Source organism: Schistocerca piceifrons, chromosome 3, assembly GCF_021461385.2.
Source record: "Schistocerca piceifrons isolate TAMUIC-IGC-003096 chromosome 3, iqSchPice1.1, whole genome shotgun sequence".
NCBI classification, from domain to species: Eukaryota; Metazoa; Arthropoda; class Insecta; order Orthoptera; family Acrididae; genus Schistocerca; species Schistocerca piceifrons.
The window spans coordinates 378278931-378304159 of record NC_060140.1 but is presented as its reverse complement, the minus strand read 5'-3'; the positions used below and the strand labels follow the sequence as shown (position 1 = coordinate 378304159).

Sequence of the window (25229 nt, the reverse complement as noted above, 5' to 3'; positions counted from 1 at the left end):
ATTTATGATATACTATTGCCTTAATTAATTGCCATTACACAATTAAACATTTGTCTTTATGTGAGGTCTGAATTGATATTGTGTGTGAAACAAGCAAGTTGTGTTTAACATGAATGATTATTGCTGAACCTGTGCTGACATGAATGATTATTGCTGAACCTGTGCTGATTCTTGGAGATACGCTTTTGTCCTCCAAGATCCTCAGAATGTCCAAATTTATAACTTGCTCTTTGAATCTACAACAGATGGATACTAAGTGTATTGGTCTGCAGTACAGTACATCCATTCTTTTATCTTGTTCTATAAACAGAACTCGTTGCCAATCTCATTCCTATAACAAGTAGCAGCTTAGTTCGCATTTCTAAATATTTCCACTGCATGCTCTAACACATCTAAATCTACCTCAACATTCCCACTCTTCAAACCACAGTGAAGTGAAAGGCAGAGGGTATTTATGATCTATGCTGTATTAGGATTTCTTCCCTTTCCATCTGTGTGTGGAACGCAAGGAGAATTACTGCTTAAACGCAGCTGTGCACACCAAACATAGTCCAATATTGTCTTCGTGATTCCTAAAGGAACAATATGTAGAGGGCTGTAGTACATTCCTAGAGTCCTCATTTAACAGCAGTTCTTGAAAAATTTTAAGTGGACTTTCACAGGATAGTTGATGTCTATCTCCAAGTACCTGAGAGTTTATATTCTCAAAATTTTCACCAAGCTCTTCTGTGTGTCATACAAATCTATGACCATATGTGCCACCCTTCTTTAATTTTAATTCTGGTTTATAGTGATGAACCCACAACTCATTTTCTGTGATTATTCTGTTGAAGATGGTTAGTCTAAACTGCTGAGAATCTACAGAATACCGATGTCACCCTTTTGTGAGCATTCATAGCCATGTGACCCACACTTGACAACCAAAAATAACTATTACTTGCACCCTGGGGACAATTTTGGCTTGGTCACAATTTCTGTTGCTAAAATGCAGATATTATAATCTGCCAGTCAGCTGCGAGTGTAAACAAACTAGAATTAATACTGCCGGAGGGGAGAGGAGTGATGCAGGGAAAAAATTCCAGTCTCCCCATCTCAGCATTTTTATGAAAGCAGAACAGACATATGGTCACAGGGATTATCAATCCCTTCTGGTGTTGTGATGGTCATAATTAAACTCCTTGATGAACTAACTTCAAAATAAGAAAAGAAAACAATGACCAAGGCACAACACAAAGCAATCACTAATGGCTACTGTGCAATTACATGTTGAGGTTCGCATGATAGAACAGGACATTTCAGGTCCAACCTCTATTGCTATTTGGCCCACTGTTCAAAACACCTGATTCCTAAAACTGTCATGTTAAATGTGTCCATATTATAACAATTTTTGAACTTTAAATAGTAAACAAATGTACACTTCTCTTTGTTCTACGATTCTAGGTCCCACAGCTGAGTACTATGTTGCATTATGTGGCATATATTTTACACAGACAATTCAACCACTCATGACTGCATGGTGCCTGAGCACAGAGCGCACTGATGCCTTGTGTTCATGTACCTTTTAGTTTGCAAACACATTCTTACACAAATTATCTTTTCAAATTGAGCTTCACCAGATAATGTGCAATACCAGTAACTGAAAACTGATTTCACAATGAAATAACGTCTATTGAATAATTTTGGGTTTTTACATTTTGAAACACATTTTGTTCTTATATACACATTTATTGCAAAATGTGAATTTTCTCAGGTCCCTAGTCATAGAGAAAGTCTGGATAATTTTTGACTTACTCTCATATTTTCGAAGCTCATTCAAGGGAATAGAAATTGTTTTGTTTGGCTCTTCAAATACATCCATACTTACCTCCAGTGCTGTTTGGGGAGGCTATCAATAGTTGGTTGTACATTTCTCTCGAATGAAGATACAGATGGTAATGTAAGATGACAAATACAAATTCAGTGAATTTTCACTGGAGTTCTAACAGTAAAAAGTCATGCTGTTTCCCAAATAGTTAAAATTAACTATTTTCTTCTGTGTTGCCCCTTACTTGTTTTAATCAGGGATAAATGGATAACTATTGAAACATCTATCTGGTAAATAATAACAGCAGCAGATGACCAAAACAAGATTAACTGAGAAAATAATGTGAGTGCTGCAATGAGATAAAAGAGAAGGCTTGGTGATTTTTTAAAAATATGCCCACACCAACACACACATCTTTGTACATTAAAATTCATTAAGTCTGAGGGTCTACAATACGAGATGAAGAATATGAGGTTTCACAACAAACAAAAAATACTACTTTCATTCCAAAGAAGCTGTTTGTCACTGAGTTAAAGCAAAATTGTTTTTTAATTTTGAACAGTGTTGTTACAATGTGACAAACTTCAGCTGGTTCTTGATAAATTTCATGGCTGTGGTCAATAAGTTTACTACAGATTTTTTCTTGAGCTACATCTGAAAATGTGGATTCGTCACGGTTCTGGCTCAAAAGAGTTGAGAGTGATAATGTAATTAGCGTATTTAAAGAATATGTTCAATTAGTGGTGGCTGTCTACAAAGTATAATCCATTTCACTGCTGCTCAAACTTTTGTGTGTGTTGTTTTCTGAGAGCTTACATAGAATCTCAGGCATTTTTCACTTCCAGTGAAGAACAACGAAATACGAACTCCTACCTAGCCGATCATCATCCAGAGAGCATTTAGGTACTACACTGGAGTGTTAACTGGTCAACGGATGTGCAGAGTTTATAATGGTCTTTGAATGTACTGGCTCCTTTATATATAGATACATTACTTAAATGCAATTTAAGTGACATTTCACTAATTTGTTCACAAGCAATAAAGGTTTAAGTAAATAATGGAATGGCTACATACGAGAAATAAACCAACAACTCATGCAAAAAAGAGTGCTAATAAATTTGGTAGTGCATATTTCTGTTTATGTGCTGAAATTAACTTATGTATCCATAAATACAAGATACAACCATCACAGGCATTGAGTTGTTGCCAGGCATATGAACTAGACTGAAAATTATGCTAACTTTCGAATAATTCTACCTCAAGGAAGAGTACATAGTGTGCCACCTCCCTCCCCCAACACACACCTGTATGACTACATTATGCCATCTGCAGTTCTGAAGGTTGACTGGGGTGAAAGACTGATGGGTGGAGTGGGTCAGGGGATAAACAAGGTAAGGGTGGGAGGGAGTGTTGGGGAAGGGTGGCTGACTGCTAAGAGGGAGGCAGCGGGTGCACAAGATAGGAACACAGGAGGGGGAAGTAGCAGGTGCACAGGACAGGACAGGAATGCAACACAAGCACCAGTACCAGTGAGTTGGTATAGCATATGACGACATGGAGGAGTGGACTTGAAGGGGATGGCAGAGCAGAGAAATTGGAGACCGTGGGGATGAAGATGTAGGTTCAGTATGAATCAAGTTAGATCCTGGGGCATATTGAAGGATGGTGGTGGGGGTGGGTATGGGGTCTAAGAGAGATTGAGGCCAGCAGGATTACAGGAATGAAAAATGCATTACAGGGGCAACTTCCACCTATGAAGTTTAAACAAGCTGTTTCAGCTCACAATCTTTCCTGTAACTTCCAAAGCAGTATTCTTCTCAGTTAAACATGTCATTCTTTATGTAATCTGACAATGCTGATTTCAGACTGAAAGGAGTTATGCAGTAAAGACAAACTAGTCTGAAAAACAGAGACATAAACTCACAAAATTCGAAACATTTAGGACAGGAAAACAGCAACATACATCACTTAGGAATGAAACAAATAGGAAGAGAAGGGAAGTCAAAGCAAAACAGCTACAGGAAAATTTCAAATAAATCAAAAATAAAATGGTCTCAAGAAAAGCTTGTTCAGCATATAGGAAAGTCAAAACAAATTTTGGTGAAACCTGACTCCATCAACCAGGGCATGTAACTGGACAAGAAAAAAAATTCTGGATATTTCTCAGTTACAAATTCACTTTTTCCTGGGTGAAAATATGCTTTTTCTATGTTAAGTGACAATACATTTTCTCTCAGAGCTGTAATTAACTTATAAATTCTTCGAATGGTAAATGTTTTTCACAACAGCACAGAACTTCCCTGCACTTTTGGAAATGAAATCCAGCAAACACAAAGAGTTTTGAAAAGATCTTTTGATGCACAGCAACATGTACATTGCGTATTTTCATATATATATATATATATATTTAAAAAAAAAAAAACAAAGATGATGTGACTTACCGAACGAAAGCGCTGGCAGATCAATAGACACACAAACAAACACAAACACACACACAAAATTCAAGCTTTCGCAACAAACTGTTGCCTCATCAGGAAAGAGGGAAGGAGAGGGAAAGACGAAAGGATGTGGGTTTTAAGGGAGAGGGTAAGGAGTCACTTCAATCCCGGGAGCGAAAAGACTTACCTTGGGGGAAAAAAGGTCAGGTATACACTCGCGCACACACACATATCCATCCACACATATACAGACACAAGCAGACATATTTAAAGGCAAAGAGTTTGAACAGAGATGTCAGTCGAGGCGGAAGTACAGAGGCAAAGATGTTGTTGAAAGACAGATGAGGTATGAGTGGCGGCAAATTGAAATTAGCGGAGATTGAGGCCTGGCGGGTAACGAGAAGAGAGGATATACTGAAGGGCAAGTTCCCATCTCCGGAGTTCTGACAGGTTGGTGTTAGTGGGAAGTATCCAGATAACCCGGACGGTGTAACACTGTGCCAAGATGTGCTGGCCGTGCACCAAGGCATGTTTACCCACAGGGTGATCCTCATTACCAACAAACACTGTCTGCCTGTGTCCATTCATGCGAATGGACAGTTTGTTGCTGGTCATTCCCACATAGAATGCATCACAGTGTAGGCAGGTCAGTTGGTAAATCACGTGGGTGCTTTCACATGTGGCTCTGCCTTTGATCGTGTACACCTTCCGGCTTACAGGACTGGAGTAGGTGGTGGTGGGAGGGTGCATGGGACAGGTTTTACACCGAGGGCGGTTACAAGGGTAGGAGCCAGAGGGTAGCGAAGGTGGTTTGGGGATTTCATAGGGATGAACTAACAGGTTACGAAGGTTAGGTGGACGGCGGAAAGACACTCTTGGTGGAGTGGGGAGGATTTCATGAAGGATGGATCTCATTTCAGGGCAGGATTTGAGGAAGTCGTATCCCTGCTGGAGAGCCACATTCAGAATCTGATCCAGTCCCGGAAAGTATCCTGTCACAAGTGGGGCACTTTTGTGGTTCTTCTGTGGGAGGTTCTGGGTTTGAGAGGATGAGGAAGTGGCTCTGGTTATTTGCTTCTGTACCAGGTCGGGATGGTAGTTGCGGGATGCGAAAGCTGTTGTCAGGTTGTTGGTGTAATGCTTCAGGGATTCCGGACTGGAACAGATTCGTTTGCCACGAAGACCTAGGCTGTAGGGAAGGGACCGTTTGATGTGGAATGGGTGGCAGCTGTCGTAATGGAGGTACTATTGCTTGTTGGTGGGTTTGATGTGGACGGACATGTGAAGCTGGCCATTGGACAGGTGGAGGTCAACATCAAGGAAAGTGGCATGGGATTTGGAGTAGGACCAGGTGAATCTGATGGAACCAAAGGAGTTGAGGTTGGAGAGGAAATTCTAGAGTTCTTCTTCACTGTGAGTCCAGATCATGAAGATGTCATCAATAAATCTGTACCAAACTCTCTGCTGGAAATATCACTTTGCCACTAAGAAAAATGATCCTAATCCTACTCCTAATGATCCAACTCCCCAAGACACCATCCAAATTGAACCCTGCCTGGAACAGTTCCGTCCTCCGTCGCAGCGGGATCCACCTCCTCTTCCTCAAAATCACCCTCTCCAAACCTTCCAGGAATTTCTGACTTCCAGCCCTGCATCTCAATCCTTCTTAAAAAATCTTAATCCTACTCCCAACATCACCACTGCTGAAGCCCAGGCTATCCGTGATCTGAAGGCTGACCGATCCATCGTCATTCTTGCGGCGGACAAGGGTTCCACGACCGTGGTACTTGATCGTCGGGAGTATGTGGCTGAGGGACTGCGTCAGCTTTCAGACAACACCACATACAAAGTTTGCCAAGGTAACCCCATTCCCGATGTCCAGGCGGAGCTTCAAGGAATCCTCAGAACCTTAGGCCCCCTGCAAAACCTTTCACCTGACTCCATCAACCTCCTGACCCCACCGACACCCCGCACCCCTACCTTCTACCTTCTTCCTAAAATCCACAAACCCAATCATACCGGCCGCCCCATTGTAGCTGGTTACCAAGCCCCCACAGAACGTATCTCTGCCTACGTAGATCAACATCTTCAACCCATTACGTGCAGTCTCCCATCCTTCATCAAAGACACCAACCACTTTCTCGAACACCTGGAATCCTTACCCAATCTGTTACCCCCGGAAACCATCCTTGTAACCACTGATGCCACTTACTTATACACAAATATTCCGCACGTCCAGGGCCTCGCTGCAATGGAGCACTTCCTTTCACGCCGATCACCTGCCACCCTACCTAAAACCTCTTTCCTCATCACCTTAGCCAGCTTCATCCTGACCCACAACTTCTTCACTTTTGAAGGCCAGACATACCAACAATTAAAGGGAACAGCCATGGGTACCAGGATGGCCCCCTCGTACGCCAACCTATTCATGGGTCGCTTAGAGGAAGCCTTTTTGGTTACCCAGGCCTAACAACCCAAAGTTTGGTACAGATTTATTGATGACATCTTCATGATCTGGACTCACAGTGAGGAAGAACTTCAGAATTTCCTCTCCAACCTCAACTCCTTTGGTTCCATCAGATTCACCTGGTCCTACTCCAAATACCATGCCACTTTCCTTGACGTTGACCTCCACCTGTCCAATGGCTAGCTTCACACGTCCGTCCACATCAAACCCACCAACAAGCAACAGTACCTCCATTATGACAGCTGCCACCCATTCCACATCCAACGGTCCCTTCCCTACAGCCTAGGTCTTCGTGGCAAACGAATCTGTTCCAGTCCGGAATCCCTGAACCATTACACCAACAACCTGACAACAGCTTTCGCATCTCGCAACTACCCTCCCGACCTGGTACAGAAGCAAATAACCAGAGCCACTTCCTCATCCCCTCGAACCCAGAATCCCCCACAGAAGAACCACAAAAGTGCCCCACTTGTGACAGCATACTTTCTGGGACTGGACCAGACTCTGAATCTGGCTCTCCAGCAGGGATACGACTTCCTCAAATCCTGCCCTGAAATGAGATCCATCCTTCATGAAATCCTCCCCACTCCACCAAGAGTGTCTTTCCGCCGTCCACCTAACCTTCGTAACCTGTTAGTTCATCCCTATGAAATCCCCAAACCACCTTCCCTACCCTCTGGCTCCTATCCTTGTAACCGCCCCCGGTGTAAAACCTGTCCCATGCACCCTCCCACCACCACCTACTCCAGTCCTGTAACCCGGAATGTGTACACGATCAAAGGCAGAGCCACATGTGAAAGCACCCACGTGATTTACCAACTGACCTGCCTACACTGTGATGCATTCTATGTGGGAATGACCAGCAACAAACTGTCCATTCGCATGAATGGACACAGGCAGACAGTGTTTGTTGGTAATGAGGATCACCCTGTGGCTAAACATGCCTTGGTGCACGGCCAGCACATCTTGGCACAGTGTTACACCGTCCGGGTTATCTGGATACTCCCCACCAACACCAACCTATCCGAACTCCGGAGATGGGAACTCGCTCTTCAATATATCCTCTCTTCCCGTTACCCACCAGGCCTCAATCTCCGCTAATTTCAATTTGCCGCCACTCATACCTCACCTGTCATTCAACGTCATCTTTGCCTCTTCACTTCCGCCTCGACTGACATCTCTGCCCAAACTCTTTGTCTTTAAATATGTCTGCTTGTGTCTGTATATGTGTGGATGGATATGTGTGTGTGTGTGTGTGTGTGTGTGTGTGTGTGTGTGTGTGTGTGTGTGTGCGCGAGTGTATACCTGTCCTTTTTTCCCCCAAGGTAAGTCTTTCCGCTCCCAGGATTGGAATGACTCCTTACCCTCTCCCTTAAAACCCACATCCTTTCGTCTTTCCCTCTCCTTCCCTCTTTCCTGATGAGCCAACAGTTTGTTGCGAAAGCTTGAATTTTGTGTGTGTGTTTGTGTGTCTATCGACCTGCCAGCGCTTTCGTTCGGTAAGTCACATCATCTTTGTTTTTAGATATATATATATAAAAATTTCACCAAGTACAGCACGGTAGCTTCTGAAATACTGAAATTGAGATCGTGCTGCATGATGCACTTTTGCCAGCCGATTATAGTTCATGTCACGTGATCTCACCAGCCAATGACAGCATATATTCAGAGCATAGGACATATGAAACTCTAGGTCGTACACTTTTAGTTGGCCCTCTTTGTGATCAGTGGAAGTTGGCTGACTTTGTACCACTCTGAAATACTTTCACTCACTGCCAACCTTAGCTACATAAAAATATTGTGCTCCTTAACAGTAAGTAGACACTGTGACTCTAGTCTTCAGCCAAGTGCATTGCTGTGTGTAGTGACTGTTAATATTATTTACAAAAATAAGTGAAGAGGCTGTACCGGGCCCTTCTATGACTTGACATATACTTCTGTGTCACTTCTGCGACAGATTAATCCATTACATGTTTGTTTCTTTTATATCCTATAAGCTGGCTGCTTTGGGAAAAGCAGGTGAGGCTTGTCTCAGCAGCCTATATGCTATGAGCCAATTGCAAGCTTCCGCTCCCAGCATCCTCTGTTCCAGACCCAAGTAAAAGTGTGCAACCAGCCAATAGCAACATCATTCTTAAGTAGTATGAACACACAATTAGGAAAATTTAATGGTTTAAATTAATATATGTACGGTATAGTTACAAGAAAAAGCTTAGCTTTTGCATATAACATTGGTCATCAAACATTTTATTTCCCTGAGGGTGTTGCTAGGTGGGATCCTAATAGCAAAGCAGGATTAAAAATTTCAGTGCTGTGCACCACACATTTCATGGGTTACCTAGATGAATACATGTTCCATCAAGCACGTCGACTTTTCGACAGAAAATCTGGTTATGTTTGAAATTGCTCAAGAACTCACCTCACATTTTTTTTGGAGGCTAATTACACTATCTGCAATTGTTATTGCATAGTCTGTAATCTATGACAGAACTAAAATAAATATGAGAAACTAAACTTGAAGTGTGGTCTTTTTTAGTGTGTGTTATCCTTTAAGAAATATCAAACACAAATGTATCAGTAAAATTTTAAATAATGACATAACGGCTGGTTTTCTGGCTCTGAAATTGTTCTGAGTGGCTGGTCGTCAAAACATTAAGTTTTGAATGAGCATAAAGTGCTCTGTGATTTAATAATTCATTGCACATACTGACACATGCCATAATTCACCTTGCATAGAAAGAAATTTACTTTTGAAAGCAATGCTGCTCAAACAACTATTCAACATATTTTCTTGCGACCTGCTAGAAATTTAAACAGTTGTGATGTTACGCTCATCGAAAGCAGTTTTATTACAAAGTACTGCATAGTCTTCATCCTAATGCATTTGACACATTTTGCTGTTGGCAGGCACTTGTGTGTGCACTGTGTTTTGATGTTATAAATGGCGCTTTTTCCTTCCAATGGAAGCTTTATTTTGGTATTTTTTTGTTTATGTTTTATTGGTGCAGTATTATACTGTAGTAAAGGGTTAAAGTAAAATTCTTTGTAAGGGTATTAGTTCTTACTAGTCAAAACTACAAAAATTTTACTGAAAATTAAAACAATGAAAAGTTCCTGGAATTCTAAAATACTCCCATGCGTTTCTAACATGAAAAACTCCTCACATTTTTCGTGGATTTCCCAGGGTATATAAACCCTGAATTAAAATCAAAAAGTGCCTACCTTGAGAGTGAAAGTGGAATTCAGTCATTAAATGCATAGGAGGATGAGAAAAAGTGTACATTGAAGGCTTCTATGAGGGGGAGGAACTATCTGATTATGCAACAGAAGATGAAATGGGAGTCAATAGGAGAGACATGGAGAATCTAGTATTACAGTCAAGAGTTTAACAAAGCCTACCTTCAGTGGCTTGGCACAGCATATTTTGACCTATTGAATATCCAACTAGACAGGTCAACCCGTACCAGTTTGTCGAAGTTTCCCCATACACAATGAAATCTGGTTCCGTGTGAGACCTTTCAACCTCATCATGTGTGACGACTTTTGAACAAAAAAATGTGTCTATTTGTTGTTGTTGTGGTCTTCAGTCCTGAGACTGGTTTGATGCAGCTCTCCATGCTACTCTATCCTGTGCAAGCTTTTTCATCTATTAGTAATACTGAAATTTCACATTTTGAAGGTAGATACCAGTCAGCCATTCTATCATCTTTGGATTTTAGTTTTCAAAAACGAAGTCCCCTTTTGATACAAAGATGACACTTAATCAATACTTATACTCATCTTACCTGAACCAGAACATGATGGATCAACAAGAATATACTCTACACCAGGAACGTCACTGCTGCTTATGCTCAGTGAATCACCAAGCAGGGTTTCGACACATGTGGCACCAGATAATTTTACTGTATTCTTCAGTACGTCATATCTTTTCAGATCACGTTCAACTGCATATATTTTTCTGAAATGAATAAAACATAAAAAAAATCTTTAGAGGTTCAGCCGTATCACACTCGGTTTTAATTACTACTTTGTGTGTGTGTGTGTGTGTGTGTGTGTGTGTGTGTGTGTGTGTGTGTGTGTGTGTGCGCGCGCGTGTGTGCGTGCGTGTGCATGTATTTGGGGGGGGGGGGGGGGGGGGCACAGACATTCTTGTCTTTCCAAACACATTATTGATATATATTTTGGAAAGTGACATGCATAGATATGAACCAAATGTCCATATGACTCTAAGTGATATTACAAAGGAGCATTGGAAAACATGTTCAAACATTTATTCAAAACTGAATAGAAAGACTGAATCTGCAAATATCAATCATTGTCCTCTTGTTAGAGGTTACCTTGCGTTTCCATTGCCTTGTATTTCCTCTGTCTTCAAGATGTCTTTGAAAAAAATAAAATTTTATATTTGTGGGGATCCACAGCTTCCAGATACTTAATAAACATACACATGATCCATAGTAAACTGTAATGTGATGTTTATTTAATCACGCAGTTAGCTAATTTAGACTAAACACCATTGTCAAGCATATTTGTAACATCTGTATTTCAGAGTATGATCTTAAAAGATGTCACTGTAGTGTGGATTCTTTCATAAAATGACAGAATACGGAGACTTTTTACTTTTAATTAAAAGTGATTTGAAAAGGACATGAAATTCAGATGTTACAAATGTGGTCGACAATGATGGTCAGTCGAAATTAACTAACTTCATGATTAAATAAACATTGCATTACACCCTATGATGAAACGTGTATACATTTATCAACGTAAATAAATACTTCAAAACCTGTTGCATAGGGCTCGATGGAAATATAATTTATACCAGTGTGTCCATCCCTGTACTGTTTCATTTGTTAATGAAATGAGGAAAAAATGAATGTCTTCAGACTATCCTATGTCCCCTGCTCTCTCTTATTTGATGCTCATGATCCCACTATGAACTACACTTGGGAGGAAGAAGAATTGCTGCACAGTCTATCTCGGACATGGGTTCTCCAAATTCAGTCAACAGATTTTTGTGATAACAATGTCATGTTTCTTCCAAAAATTTCCTGTAGCTCCCTAAGCACCCCCATTACACTTTTGTGTGGGATGAAGTAACCTGCAACAGTCCTAGCAGAATATGTCTGCATTTCTCACATGCTTACTTTGTAAGGACTCCAAATGCTGGAACAGTACTCTAAAATAGGACACACTAGAATCTTAGATACTGTGTAGCATGTTACAGTTACAGTGTCATAGAGCTGTTCAAACAAAAATATTTCAACATTTTATTTTTATTTTTATGAATGCAGTCTAGACTAACATCAGAGCATGTTTTTTGCTAGGACAATGTAGCTGAGCGTGTGGATTTCTTAATTATCAACGCAGATAAAGTGAGCTACAGAAACTACTGCAAAATTCTAAACAAAGTGAATGCCCATACGTACGTGTTTACAGGACAAAATTAGTCAGTTGTGTAAGATAACCAAAATTATGTGTAGTGTAATATGTGGGACAGATAGTCAGCAAGCCCTCAATACTGTCCTTAATTTTAATCACAATGAAATTAAGGGTAACTGGGGTACTGAAAAGACCTCTGATGAACATTTTCTAAGTGTCTCTAAAAAGGCGGGTTGTGAGTAGCTCTTGATGAGATAATGGTTACCTTCAAACAACAAGTTTCCATTATTTGTGATGAAATGATTGTATCTCCCGCAACCAATTAATAACTATAGAGAACTACTATGTTCTTAGAAAACAAAAATTTCTGCCCAACTGACAATGTCTTGAGTAAATTACTCAAAACTAAATTACAGCAATTTTTGGTGATTTGCTTTACTACTTTATTGATGACTTTGCAAATGTAAGCTTTCCAAGTAAATAATTCTGATAAATTCATGTTTCTTTCATATGTTGATATAAGCACAACAGTACATTGTATCTGCTTGGGACTGTACAGCTCTGCATACCAGGCATATATTGTGGACTGGCACCTCTCTCTCTATGAAGCTCGTTTCCAGGACGACAGCATCTTTTGCCAGTCCTGAATCCATTGACATGTGCTCCGACACCTGTCGATGCACTAGAGTCAGCTTGGGCAACTGTGGAGGTTCCTTCTCCTCTGCTGCCTCTGACACTGCTCGTTGCCGGCCTTTTCGTAGCAGCCTCTGCACTGGGCTGATGTTAGCCCAAGTGACTGTGCAGACACCTTCACCCTTCATCTCTGCTGCCCCCCCCCCCCCCACCCCCCAACACCAGCCATGGCTGTAGATGACTCTCCACCCGCTGCCACCACCTCCTGCACCACAGCTCTCTTGTTGTTATCCTAGTCGATGCTGGTCCTGTTCCAGACAGCCCTATCACTGGCAACGCCGGCCCTTCCATTGGCAGCCTTGTCACCACCATCCCTATCATGAGTGGCCTTGGTGCCATTGCCTCTGGTTTGACTGCTACTGACCCCACTGCCATCATAGGTGTCCCTGATTCATCCCACACCTAGTTTCCTGTGCCTCTTGGGCTTGCTGTGCATACATGCTTCAGCTGGGCTTGCTGTGGGTTGCTACTTCGGTTGCTGTGGTTTGGTTTTGACGATCCTGGAAATTTCACCACCTCAGGCAATGGGCGATGACTGATGACAGCCCCCCCTGCTGGTACCCGGTTGGTCTTTTACTATGTTGATCCTGTCTGCCTATCTGTCTATAATTTTTCAGGTCCCCAGTCAAGGTAGCCTTTTGATGGCTGCATTACACATCACATGCCTCACCATCATGTCAGCCCTGTTTTCTTATAGCCAGCCACAGTTGAGGAAGTGTCATGGTTATTGGCCAGCATTGCCTGCCAATGCCATTTCCAGCTCTCCATTCCTGGGGTGCCTTCTCGTGGCAGCAGCTGCTTCACCTTTGAGCTGGCTGCACCATGTATTTTAAGGGAGAGGGATATAGTATAGGCCTAGGACTATACTGCTCTGCAAACCAGGGAAGTATTATGGACTGCCACTCCTCCAGGAGGATGTGAATAAACAAATCACATAAACATAATTCACCAAGCTGTTTACAAACCTAACCTCATATGGCTTAGGCTGTTTACACTGTACCTTTCACATATCTTCCACAGTGTCTGGCGGTTCCAATCTCGTTGACAGGCAGTGTTCCTATTGTGATAGAGAGCACTGTAGTCAGAGATCTCTTTCTCATGCCACATCATGAGTCCATTCAGCACTGCTGGTATCCCTCTGCTGGAGAGTATTCAGGCCACCGCTGGACCTTGCTGTGGCCAGTAGCTTTCATCTTTGATCCACCAGAAACCCTCTGATTGGACTTACTGCCCCGTCATAAAGCACCTGTTACCGGCACTATGCACAACCACTGTCTGCTGATTCCAGGTGCCAGGCCTCACTGAACGTCATTCCATAGGTGACAGCCATCATTGAGACATCAGTTCTGATAACTGTTTACACCTGACATCCCTGAAGCATCGCCAACCAGCCAGTAACTACTGTCGCTGAGCCATCACCTCTGACAACCACCAACACCTGATGTTCCAGAAGCATTTTTGGTCCATGAACAGCTATTGTCTTCGAGTTACACCTCTGATACCCACCCATCCCCGACATCCCTGGAGCCTTTCATACTTGGGGGCATACTTTATGTGCCACATTGGATCATCCTCGGATCTTTCTGCTGTGCTACCTACTATGACTCATGGATTTCATCATGTAGATGCAGCCCAGGAAATATCTATAAGTGACACTTCTATTTGTGCTCAAATTGTATGGACATTAATTCACGGACATTGTATTTGAGTTCTGTCTCTTATATCTGTAATAAACAGTTGTGGCACCTGCACGTTTTGTTGGTAGTCTGTTGCACTGCTTGGCCATGGACACAAAAATCTACGCAATGTATTGTAATGAAATTGTCAGCAACCAAATGAATGTACAAGCAGTTTTACAAGTCATATTACATGTTAAAGTATGTCAATATTATGAGGAGGATAGGTTACTACTCACATTATAGCGGACATGCTGAGTTGCTGATAGGCACAACAAAAAGACTGCCAAACAAGTAAGCTTTTGGCCAATAGACCTTCACTGGAACCAGACACCGTACCATCATACACACACACACACACACACACACACACACACACACACACACACACACAACCACAGTTTCTGCCTGCTGAAGCTAGACTGTGAGCAACAGCAAATGACGGGAGAACCAATCTTGATGAGGGCTGCTTGTGAGAGATACAAAGACGAGGTGGAGAGAAGGTAGGGCACCTAGCTGCAGTTGGCAGTTGGGAGGTTAGATGAAAGGCGGGAGTGGGGGGGGGGGGGGGGGGGAATGGGGTCAGGGAAAGGGATAGGTGGGTAAAGAATAATGACTAATGAAGATTGAGGGCAGGAGAGTTATGGGAACATAGGATATACTGCAGGGAGATTTCCCATCTGCACAATGCAGAAAAGCTAGTGTTAACAGGAAGGCACAGGCTGTGAAGAAATCACTGAAATGATGAATGTCATATTGGGTAGTGTGTTCAGCAACTGGGTGGTCCAGCTGTTCCATAGTAACAGTTTGTCCGTAGCCATTCAGGTGGAGAGGCAACTTGTTGGTTGTCTTACCAACACAGAATGCAGTACAGTGGCTGCAGCGTAGCTTGTAGGTCGCATGACTGGTTTCACAGGCCTTTGATGGAACAGGTGATGCTTGTGACTAGACTGGAATAGGTAGTGGTGGGAGGATGTATGGGACAGATCTTGCATCTATGTCTATTGCAAGTATATGAGCCATGGGGCAAGGGGTTGGGAGCAGGGGTTGTATAAGGGTGGACGAGGATATTGTGTAGGTTCGGTGGGCAGTGGAATACCACTGTGGGAGGGGTGAGAAGGGTAGTGGGTAGGACATTCCTGATTTCAGGACATGATGTGAAGAAGTTGACACCCTGGGAGAGAATGTGATTCAGCTGCTCCTGTCTTGGGTGGTACTCAGTCACTAGGGGAATGCTTCTCTGTGGCCAGACAGTGGGATTTTGGGAGATGGTGGGTGACAGAAGAGATAAGGCAATGGAGATGTGTTTTTGTACATGGTAGGGAGGGTAATTATGGTATGTGAAGGCGTCAGTGAGACCCCTGGTTGGTTTAAGGATTAAAGGGACCAAACTGCAGAGGTCATCGGTCCCTTTTTCCAAAATACTAAAAATACCCACAGAGAAGAAAAAAAAATTTTCAACAGAATAGGAGACAGACGACACAGAACAAAAGAAACATAGACAAGGACCAGACAAAACGAAAGAAAATCACACGGAGTGTGACGGTGGTTGGCCGACCATAGGAACAAAAAAAAGGGAAAAGCCAACCACCGAAAACACATTAAAAACTTAGTTTAAAACCGTAGGCCAAAGGCCAGAATCAACACAAAACAATAAAATAAAACAGAAACACTCAGATTAAAGAATAAAAACCCCCTGCCCTAATAAAACGTAAAACTAAGGCAGCCATAACAGGGTCATCAGATAAAACGGCAGGGAGCGTATCAGGCAGCGCAAATGTCTGCCTGACCACAGCTAAAAGGGGGCAGGCCAACAGAATGTGGGCCACTGTCAAAGCCGCCCCGCAGCGACATACAGGAGGGTCCTCCCGGCGCAGTAAATAACTGTGTGTTAGCCGGGAGTGGCCAATGCGGAGCTGACAAAGGACGACTGAGTCCCTGCGGTTGGCTCGCATGGATGACCGCCACACAGTCGTCGTCTCCTTAATGGCACGGAGTTTATTGGGTGTGATCCGATCGCGCCATTCAGCGTCCCAAAGCGCAAAAACTTTTCGGCGGAGGACTGCCCGCAAATCAGTTTCTGGGAGGCCAACATCCAGAGATGGGTTACTCGTGGCCTCTTTCGCCAGGCGGTCAACATGTTCATTGCCCGGGATACCGACATGACCGGGGGTCCACACAAAGACCACAGAACGGCCGCAACGCGCAAGAGTATGCAGGGACTCATGGATAGCCATCACCAGACGAGAACGAGGAAAACACTGGTCGAGAGCTCGTAAACCACTCAGGGAATCGCTACAGATAACGAAGTACTCACCTGAGCAGGAGCGGATATACTCTAGGGCTCGAAAGATGGCGACTAGCTCAGCAGTGTAAACGCTGCAGCCAGCCGCCAAGGACCGTTGTTCGGAATGGTCCCCTAGAGTTAGCGCATACCCGACACGACCAGCAACCATCGAACCGTCGGTGTACACAATTCCAGAGCCCTGGTACGTGGCCAGGATGGAATAAAAGTGGCGGCGGAAGGCCTCTGGAGGGACCGAGTCCTTCGAGCCCTGTGCCAAGTCGAGCTGAAGGCAAGGGCGAGGAACACACCACGGGGGTGTACGCAGAGGCGCCTGGAAAGGAGGTGGAACAGGGAAAAACCCAAGCCCGCAGAGAAGCTCCTTGACACGTACGGCGATCGGACAACCCGACCGGGGCCGACGGTCCGGCAGATGGACGACCGACTGCGGGAACAAGACACGGTAATTTGGATGCCCGGGCAAGCTAAAAACATGGGCAGCATAAGCAGCCAGTAATTGTTGGCGTCGTAACCGCAGTGGAGGGACACCTGCCTCAACAAGGATGCTGTCCACAGGGCTGGTGCGGAAGGCTCCAGTGGCAAGTCGGATCCCGCTGTGTAGTATTGGGTCCAGCACCCGCAACGCAGAGGGGGATGCTGAGCCATAAGCCAGGCTCCCATAATCCAGACGGGATTGGATTAACGCCTGGTAGAGCTGCAACAGGGTAAATCGGTCGGCGCCCCAGCGGGTGTGGCTCAAGCATCTCAGAGCATTTAGATGCCGCCAACACACCTGTTTAAGCTGCCGGATATGAGGCAGCCAAGTCAACCGGGCATCGAAAACCACCCCCAAAAACCTGTGTGATTCCACCACTGAAAGAAGTTCGCCGGCAAGATAAAGCCGCGGCTCCGGGTGGACAGTGCGTCGCTGGCAGAAATGCATTACGCAGGTCTTGGCTGCCGAAAACTGGAACCCATGAGCTACAGCCCAAGACTGCGCCTTGCGGATAGCACCCTGTAGCTGACGTTCAACAACTGCAATGCCAGGAGAGCTGTAATAAAGGCAGAAGTCGTCAGCATACAGGGAAGCAGAGACAGAATTTCCCACGGCCGCAGCGAGCCCGTTAATGGCTATTAAAAACAGGCAGACACTTGAAACAGATCCCTGTGGCACACCGTTCTCCTGGACGTGGGTGGAACTATATGAGGCTGCGACTTGAACGCGGAAGGTACGATACGACAGAAAATGTCTAATAAAGATCGGCAGAGGGCCCCGAAGACCCCATCCATGAAGCGTAGAAAGGATGAGATGACGCCATGCCGTATCGTACGCCTTCCACATGTCGAAAAAGACAGCGACCAGGTGCTGACGGCGGGCAAAGGCAGTACGTATGGCCGACTCCAGGTGCACCAGATTGTCGGCGGCGGAGCGGCCTTTACGGAACCCACCCTGAGACGGAGCCAGAAGGCCCCGAGACTCCAGTACCCAAGTCAAGCGCCGGCTCACCATCCGTTCGAGAAGCTTGCAAAGAACGTTGGTGAGGCTAATGGAGCGGTAGCTGTCCACCGCCAAAGGGTTCTTGCCTGGTTTCAGAATGGGAATAACGATACTTGCCCGCCATTGCAACGGAAACTCACCCTCGACTCAAATACGGTTGTAAAGGTCGAGGAGCCGTCGCTGACAGTCCACTGAGAGGTGTTTCAGCATCTGGCAGTGGATGCTATCTGGTCCAGGAGCGGTATCAGGGCAAGCAGCAAGGGCAATGTGGAATTCCCACTCACTGAATGGAACGTTGTACGATTCTGGATGGTGGGTGCGAAACGAAAGGCTCCGACGTTCCATCCGCTCTTTAATGGAGCGGAAGGCCAGGGGGTAATTCGCAGAACCGGAACTCATAGCAAAATGCTCTGCCAAGCGGCTTGCAATGACGTCGGAGTCTGTACAAACTGCTCCATTCAGTGAGAGCGCAGGGACGCTGGCAGGGGTCCTATAGCCGTAGACGCGTCGAATCTTGGCCCAGACCTGCGATGGAGTGACATGGAGGCCAATGGTGGACACATAACGCTCCCAGCACTCCTCCTTGCCTTGGCGGATAAGGAGGCGGGCCCGCGCACGCAGCCGTTTGAAGGCGATAAGGTGGTCTACGGAGGGATGTCGCTTGTGACGCTGGAGCGCCCGCCGGCGATCTTTAATCGCTTCAGCGATCTCAGGCGACCACCAAGGCACAGCCCGCCGCCGAGGGGACCCAGAAGAACGGGGAATGGCAGATTCGGCGGCAGTAACGATGCCGGTGGTGACCGATTGAACCACCGCATCAATGTCATCAGTAGAGAGAGGCTCAATAGCGGCAGTGGAGGAGAACAAGTCCCAGTCAGCCTTATTCATAGCCCATCTGCTAGGGCGCCCAGAAGAGTGACGCAGTGGTAGTGACAGAAAGATCGGAAAGTGGTCACTACCACACAGGTCGTCATGCACACTCCATTGGACAGACGGTAAGAGGCTAGGGCTACAGATGGAAAGGTCAATGGCGGAGTATGTGCCATGCGCCACACTGAAGTGAGTGAAGGCACCATCATTTAACAGCGAGAGATCGAGCTGCGACAATAAATGCTCAACGATGGCGCCTCGACCTGTTGCCACTGACCCACCCCACAGAGGGTTATGGGCGTTGAAGTCGCCCAATAGCAAGAAAGGTGGCGGCAATTGGGCTACCAGTGCAGCCAGGACAGGCTGCGAGACATCACCATCCGGTGGAAGGTAAAGACTGCAGACGGTGACAGCCTGTGGCGTCCACACCCGTACAGCGACAGCCTCTAAAGGTGTCTGGAGAGGGACAGACTCGCTGTGCAGAGTGTGAAGGACATATATACAGACGCCACCAGACACCCGTTCATAAGCTGCTCGGTTCTTATAATAACCCCGATAGCCACGGAGGGCGGGGGTTCGCATTGCTGGAAACCAAGTTTCCTGCAGAGCAATGCAGAAGAAAGGGTGAAGGCTGATAAGTTGGCGGAGCTCAGCTAGATGGTGGAAGAAACCGCTGCAGTTCCACTGGATGATGGTGTTGTCCATGGCTGGGAAAGGCGTGACGGGACAGGGAAGGCAGATTATGCCGCTGGGTCACCTGCTGCCTCCGATTGAGCACCTGCGCTAGTGCTATTCATGGCGTCTGAGGGACCGGCGAGATCGAGGTCCTCAGCGGACGCCAGAATCTCCACCTCGTCCTCAGACGCAGAGCTGGAAGGTTGCGGTGGGGTGGCTGCCACTGCAAGGTCCTTGGGCTTAGAGCTCTTCTTCTTTGATTTCTCACGCTGCCCCTTGGGTTTAACTGGCTGGGAGGGCTTCACCGATTCAGTATCTGGGACTGAGGAGGATCGTGAAGCCCGTCGACCAGCTGATGGTGGGCACTTACGCCACTGTCGGTCGTCAGCCTTCCCGCTGGTGGAAACCTGGGAAGGGAGGGACCCAAGGGACCCCTTGCGAGCATGAGAAGCCGAAGAAGTTGGACACTTCGCCGGCTTAGAAGCAGGGACCGACGTCCTCGATGGGGGGGATGGTGTTGCTCCTGAGGTAGGTGGCACAGGAGCAACCCGGTGGGTAGAGCCCCCCACTGGCAAGGGAGCAGGAGGAGTTGTACCACTCGTCGATCCGGCCGGAAGTCGCGAAACTGATGGGGCGAGCACAGGTGTTGTAGCAGCGGCGTAGGAAGATGTCATTCTCACTGGATGTAATCGGTCGTATTTCCTTCTGGCCTCAGTATAAGTCAGTCGGTCCAGGGTCTTATATTCCATGATTTTGCGCTCTTTCTGGAACATTCTGCAGTCTGGCGAGCAAGGTGAATGGTGCTCCCCACAGTTGACGCAGATGGAAGGCGGGGCACATGGAGTATCGGGATGAGATGGGCGTCCGCAATCTCGACATGTGAGGCTGGAAGTGCAGCGCGAAGACATATGGCCGAACTTCCAGCACTTGAAGCACCGCATCGGGGGAGGGATATAAGGCTTGACGTCACATCGGTAGACCATCACCTTGACCTTTTCCGGTAACGTATCACCCTCGAAGGCCAAGATGAAGGCACCGGTAGCAACCTGATTGTCCCTCGGACCCCGATGAACGCGCCGGACGAAATGAACACCTCTACGTTCTAAGTTGGCGCGCAGCTTGTCATCAGACTGCAAAAGGAGGTCCCTATGGAAAATAACACCGTGGACCATATTTAAACTCTTATGTGGTGTAATAGTAACGTTAACATCCCCCAACTTGTCACAAGCAAGCAACCTGCGGGACTGGGCGGAGGATGCCGTTTGTATCAGTACTGACCCAGAGCGCATTTTAGACAAGCCCTCCACCTCCCCAAACTTGTCCTCTAAATGCTCGACGAAGAACTGAGGCTTTGTGGAGAGAAAAGACTCCCCATCAGCTCTCGTGCAAACTAAGACCCCTGGTATAGTTTGAGAGGGGCTGCTCGTCACTATGTATGTGACAGCCACAGTTGGCTATATGGAAGGGACTTCTTGGTATGGAATGTGTGGCAGCTGTCAAAGTGAAGGTATTGGTAACCATCAGGAATAAGTCTACTTCAACGGTTACCACCCATTCCATACCAAGAAGTCCCTTCCATACAGCCTAGCCACCTGCAGCTGTCGCATCTGTAGTGACAAGCATCCCTCTCGAAATGTACCAAGGATCTCACTGAGGCCTTCACAGATCATAATTACCCCAGCCCCCAAAACAGATACCCCGTGTCTTATCTCTCTAGTTACTCACCACCTCCCAAAGTTCCACCTTCCGGCTAAAGAGGAGCATTCCCCTCGTGACTCAGTACCCCTCAGGACTGGAGCAACTGAATCACATTCTCTGCCATGGTTTCAACTACCTCCATTGTGCCCTGAAATCAGGAATGTCCTACCCTCTATTTCTGGCACTCCTCCCATAGTAGTATTCCACTGCCCACCAAACCTACGCAGTATCTTCGTCCATCCCTACACAACCCTGCTCCCTGCTCCTTGCCTCATGGCTAATCTCTCTGTAATAGACCTCTATGCAAGATCTGTCCCACACATCCTCCCACTACCATCCACTCTAGCCTGACCACAAAAATTAACTATCCCATCAAAGGCATGGCTACCTGCGAAACCAGTCATGTGACCTACAAGCTAAGCTTCAACTACTGTGCTGATTTCTATGTGGGTACAATAACCAACAAGCTGTCTGTCAGCATGAATGTCCACTGACAAACTGTGGCAAAGAAACAGCTGGACCATCCAGTTGCTTAGCATGCAGCTCACCAAGATACCACGATGTTCTTTATTTCAATGACTGCTTCACAGCCTGTGCCATCTGGATCCTTCTTACCAAGACCAGATTTTCTAAAACGCAGAGGTGGGAACTGCCCTTGCAATATTTCCTACATTCCCGCAACCCTCCTGGCCTCCTCCTTTGTTAGCCATTATCCTTTACCCACCTATCCCCTTCCATGTTCTCATTCCAGCACTAGACAGGCCTCTATTCCACCAGCACACACACAATCTTTACTTCTCTCTGTCCCTTTATGCTCCCACAAGCAGCACTTTACCATTCCCCACCCCTACCCTGCTATCCCTCCCCGCCCCAGCCTCCTCCTCACCACCCAGATTGCTTCTAACAAAATGTGCTGCTGCTCGCAGTCTGGCCTCGGCACCCAGAGAATGTGGTCGTGTGTGTGTGTGTGTGTGTGTGTGTGTGTGTGTGTGTGTGTGTGCGCGCGCGCGCGACTCAGCATCTCTGTTACATTGTGAGTAGTAACCTGTCCTTTTCATAATATTGTCATTATTCCATCCTGGATTTTCCAATGTTAAAATGTGTGTCTATTATCTGACTACAGAAATTGTATTTTTCTCTTTTCATGTAATGGCTGACCACACTGAGAATGTGTAATGCCTCTGAAGGCAGGCTGCACTGACAGATACCTGGTCACAAGCTGTGGTGTGGTGAAGACCACTGTCCCTCAGAGCAATGTTCATGTCATAACTTTATGTTAATGGAATTGGATTAAATGGAGTCCAGTTTATCTGATAAGCTTTTTCATTATAATATATATATATCTTCCATCAATAAATTTTTATTGTATCTTGAAACCTATGAAAAATAGTTGATATAGATTTTAATATACAAAATTTTATGAAATAGAGGGAAATTGATTTTGTTCGAAGAACAAGAAAGGGGATAAAAGGAGATGTGAGAACTACAGAGGAATCACCCTGCTATGCCACTGCGGAAAAATCTATGAAAAGATCCTGGAGAAGAGAATAAGAAGCAGTATTGAAAGTAGACTGCAAGAGGAGCAGTATGGTTTCAGACCGGGAAGATCAACAACGGACCTCATATTTGCGGTAAGGCAACTGCAGGAAAGGCACTATGAGTACGGGTAGGACTTAATCATGGCCTTTTTAGATATTGAGAAGGCGTATGACAGTATCTATAGGGACAAGCTCTGGGATGTGCTGAACGCAAAAGGGATAGATGAAGAGATAACACGAAAAGTCAGAAAAATGTATGAGGGAAGTGAGAGTTGTGTGAAAGTGGGGAGGGAACGTACTGCATGGTTCAAGCTGGAAAATGGGCTGCGACAGGGAAGTGCACTTTCGCCTTTATTGTTTATTATTGTTGTGGATGAAATCCTACAGCAAGTATCAGATGCAATTGGAGATCATAAAATGAAAGCAGTGCTTTTTGCCGATGACCTGATGTTATGGGGAAATTGCGAGAAGGAGGTGCAAGAGCAGTTAGATGTATGGGAGGCAACGGCAGCACAATATGGAATGCATTTCTCTGCAAAGAAAAGTGAAATAATTGTCACAATAAGGAAGAAGAATAGGCCAAATGTGGATATAACTTGTGGAGGGGAAAAACTACAAGTGGTAGAGAACTTCAAGTACCTGGGAAGCATGATTGAAAGTAAGGGGGGAAACGCAATGGAAATAAATGAAAGGTGCAGAAAAGCAGGGCAGTTCTTCAAATGCATTAGGGGGCTTATTTGGAGCAAGGAGGTGCCACAGAAATCCAAGGGAATTATATACCGAACCTACTTTGTCCCCATATTGGCATACGGAAGTGAGACGTGGGTAATGCACAAAAGCGACAAAAGTAGAATACAAGCTAGTGAAATGAAGTTCCAGAGGAGCAGGTTGAGTGTAACAAGACGAGACAGATTGCGAAATGTGTATGTGAGGGAAAGACTAAAGGAGGAACCAGTACAGGACAGGATAGAAAAATCAAGACTGCAGTGGTATGGACACATGAAGAGAATGGATGAGGGAAGCATTCCAAAGAGGATGTTTGATCTGCAACTGGAGGGGAAGAGGCCCAGGGGAAGACCAAGAGATAGATGGGTGAAGGGAGTGAAGGAATGTGTGATGAGAAGAGGATAGAACTGGACGAAGGTGGAAGAGGGGGAATGGTGGAAAGACAGAACACGATGGAGAGGCTTGTGTTCCCGACAGACCCAGCCAGTGGCTGGAAACTGTCCAAGATGATGATGATGTTACATACTGGAGCCTGAAGAGGAGTTGGTGGGCCATATGACAAAATATTGGTGAATATTCAGGCAAATGAAGACAACTTTGAGAGAGAAGAATTTGGTTTAATGTTTTTGAATCATATATATAGGAGTTCCACGATTTTCAGCAGTGATTTAATGAGTGCTATTGCTGACAGATATACACTGATAAGCCTGAACATTATGGCTACCTTCTTAATAGATGGTATGTGCACCTTTGGTATGGATAACAGCCGCGACGCATCGTGGCATGGAAGCAATGAGGCCTCGGTAGGTCGCTGGAGGGAGTTGGCACTAAATCTGCACTCACAAGTCACCTAATTCCCGTAAATTCTGGAGAGGGGAGGTGATGAGCTCTGACACCATGTTTGATCACATCCCAGATGTGTTCAATCAGGATCACATCTGGCAAGTTGAGGGCCAGCACGCTCTACTGGAACTTACCACTGTGCTCCTCGAACCAACCCGTCACACTCCTGGCATCGTGTATTATCTTGCCAGGGAGTATGATACTTACTGGTGCCTTGCACAAGCTCCACTGGACCCATGAATGACCACGTGAATGTCCCCCAGAGCATATTGGAGCCACTGCCAGCTTGTCTCCATACCGTTACTTTAGGTGTCAAGGAGCTGTCCCCTTGAAGACGACGGATTCGCTCCCTCGCATCGTCATGATGAAGAAGGTACTGGGATTCACCAGACCACACAATGCTCTGCCACTGTGCCAAAATCCAGTGCCAGTGGTCACATGCCCATTTCAGTTGTAGATGCCAATGTCATGGTGGTACAAGCATAGGTCATCGGCTGTCAAGGCCCATCATTCGGAGTGTTCGGTACACTGTGTGTTCAGACACACTTGTACTCTGACCAGCAGTAAATTCTGATGTTAGTTCCGCCACAGTTTGCCGCCAATCCCCTTGGTGTCTGGACATGGTTTTGCCACATGT

General features: G+C 45.6%; 1 protein-coding gene across 1 annotated transcript in view; it reads right to left on the bottom strand.

Annotated features, from left to right (window-relative positions):
- Positions 1–25229, bottom strand: part of LOC124789332 (28S rRNA (cytosine-C(5))-methyltransferase) — an 81710-nt gene that overhangs the window by 8493 nt on the left and 47988 nt on the right. The window contains exon 5 of the mRNA XM_047256650.1: positions 10495–10667. Within this exon, the coding sequence (XP_047112606.1) occupies positions 10495–10667 (173 nt within the window). The remainder of the gene's footprint in view (positions 1–10494; positions 10668–25229) is intronic.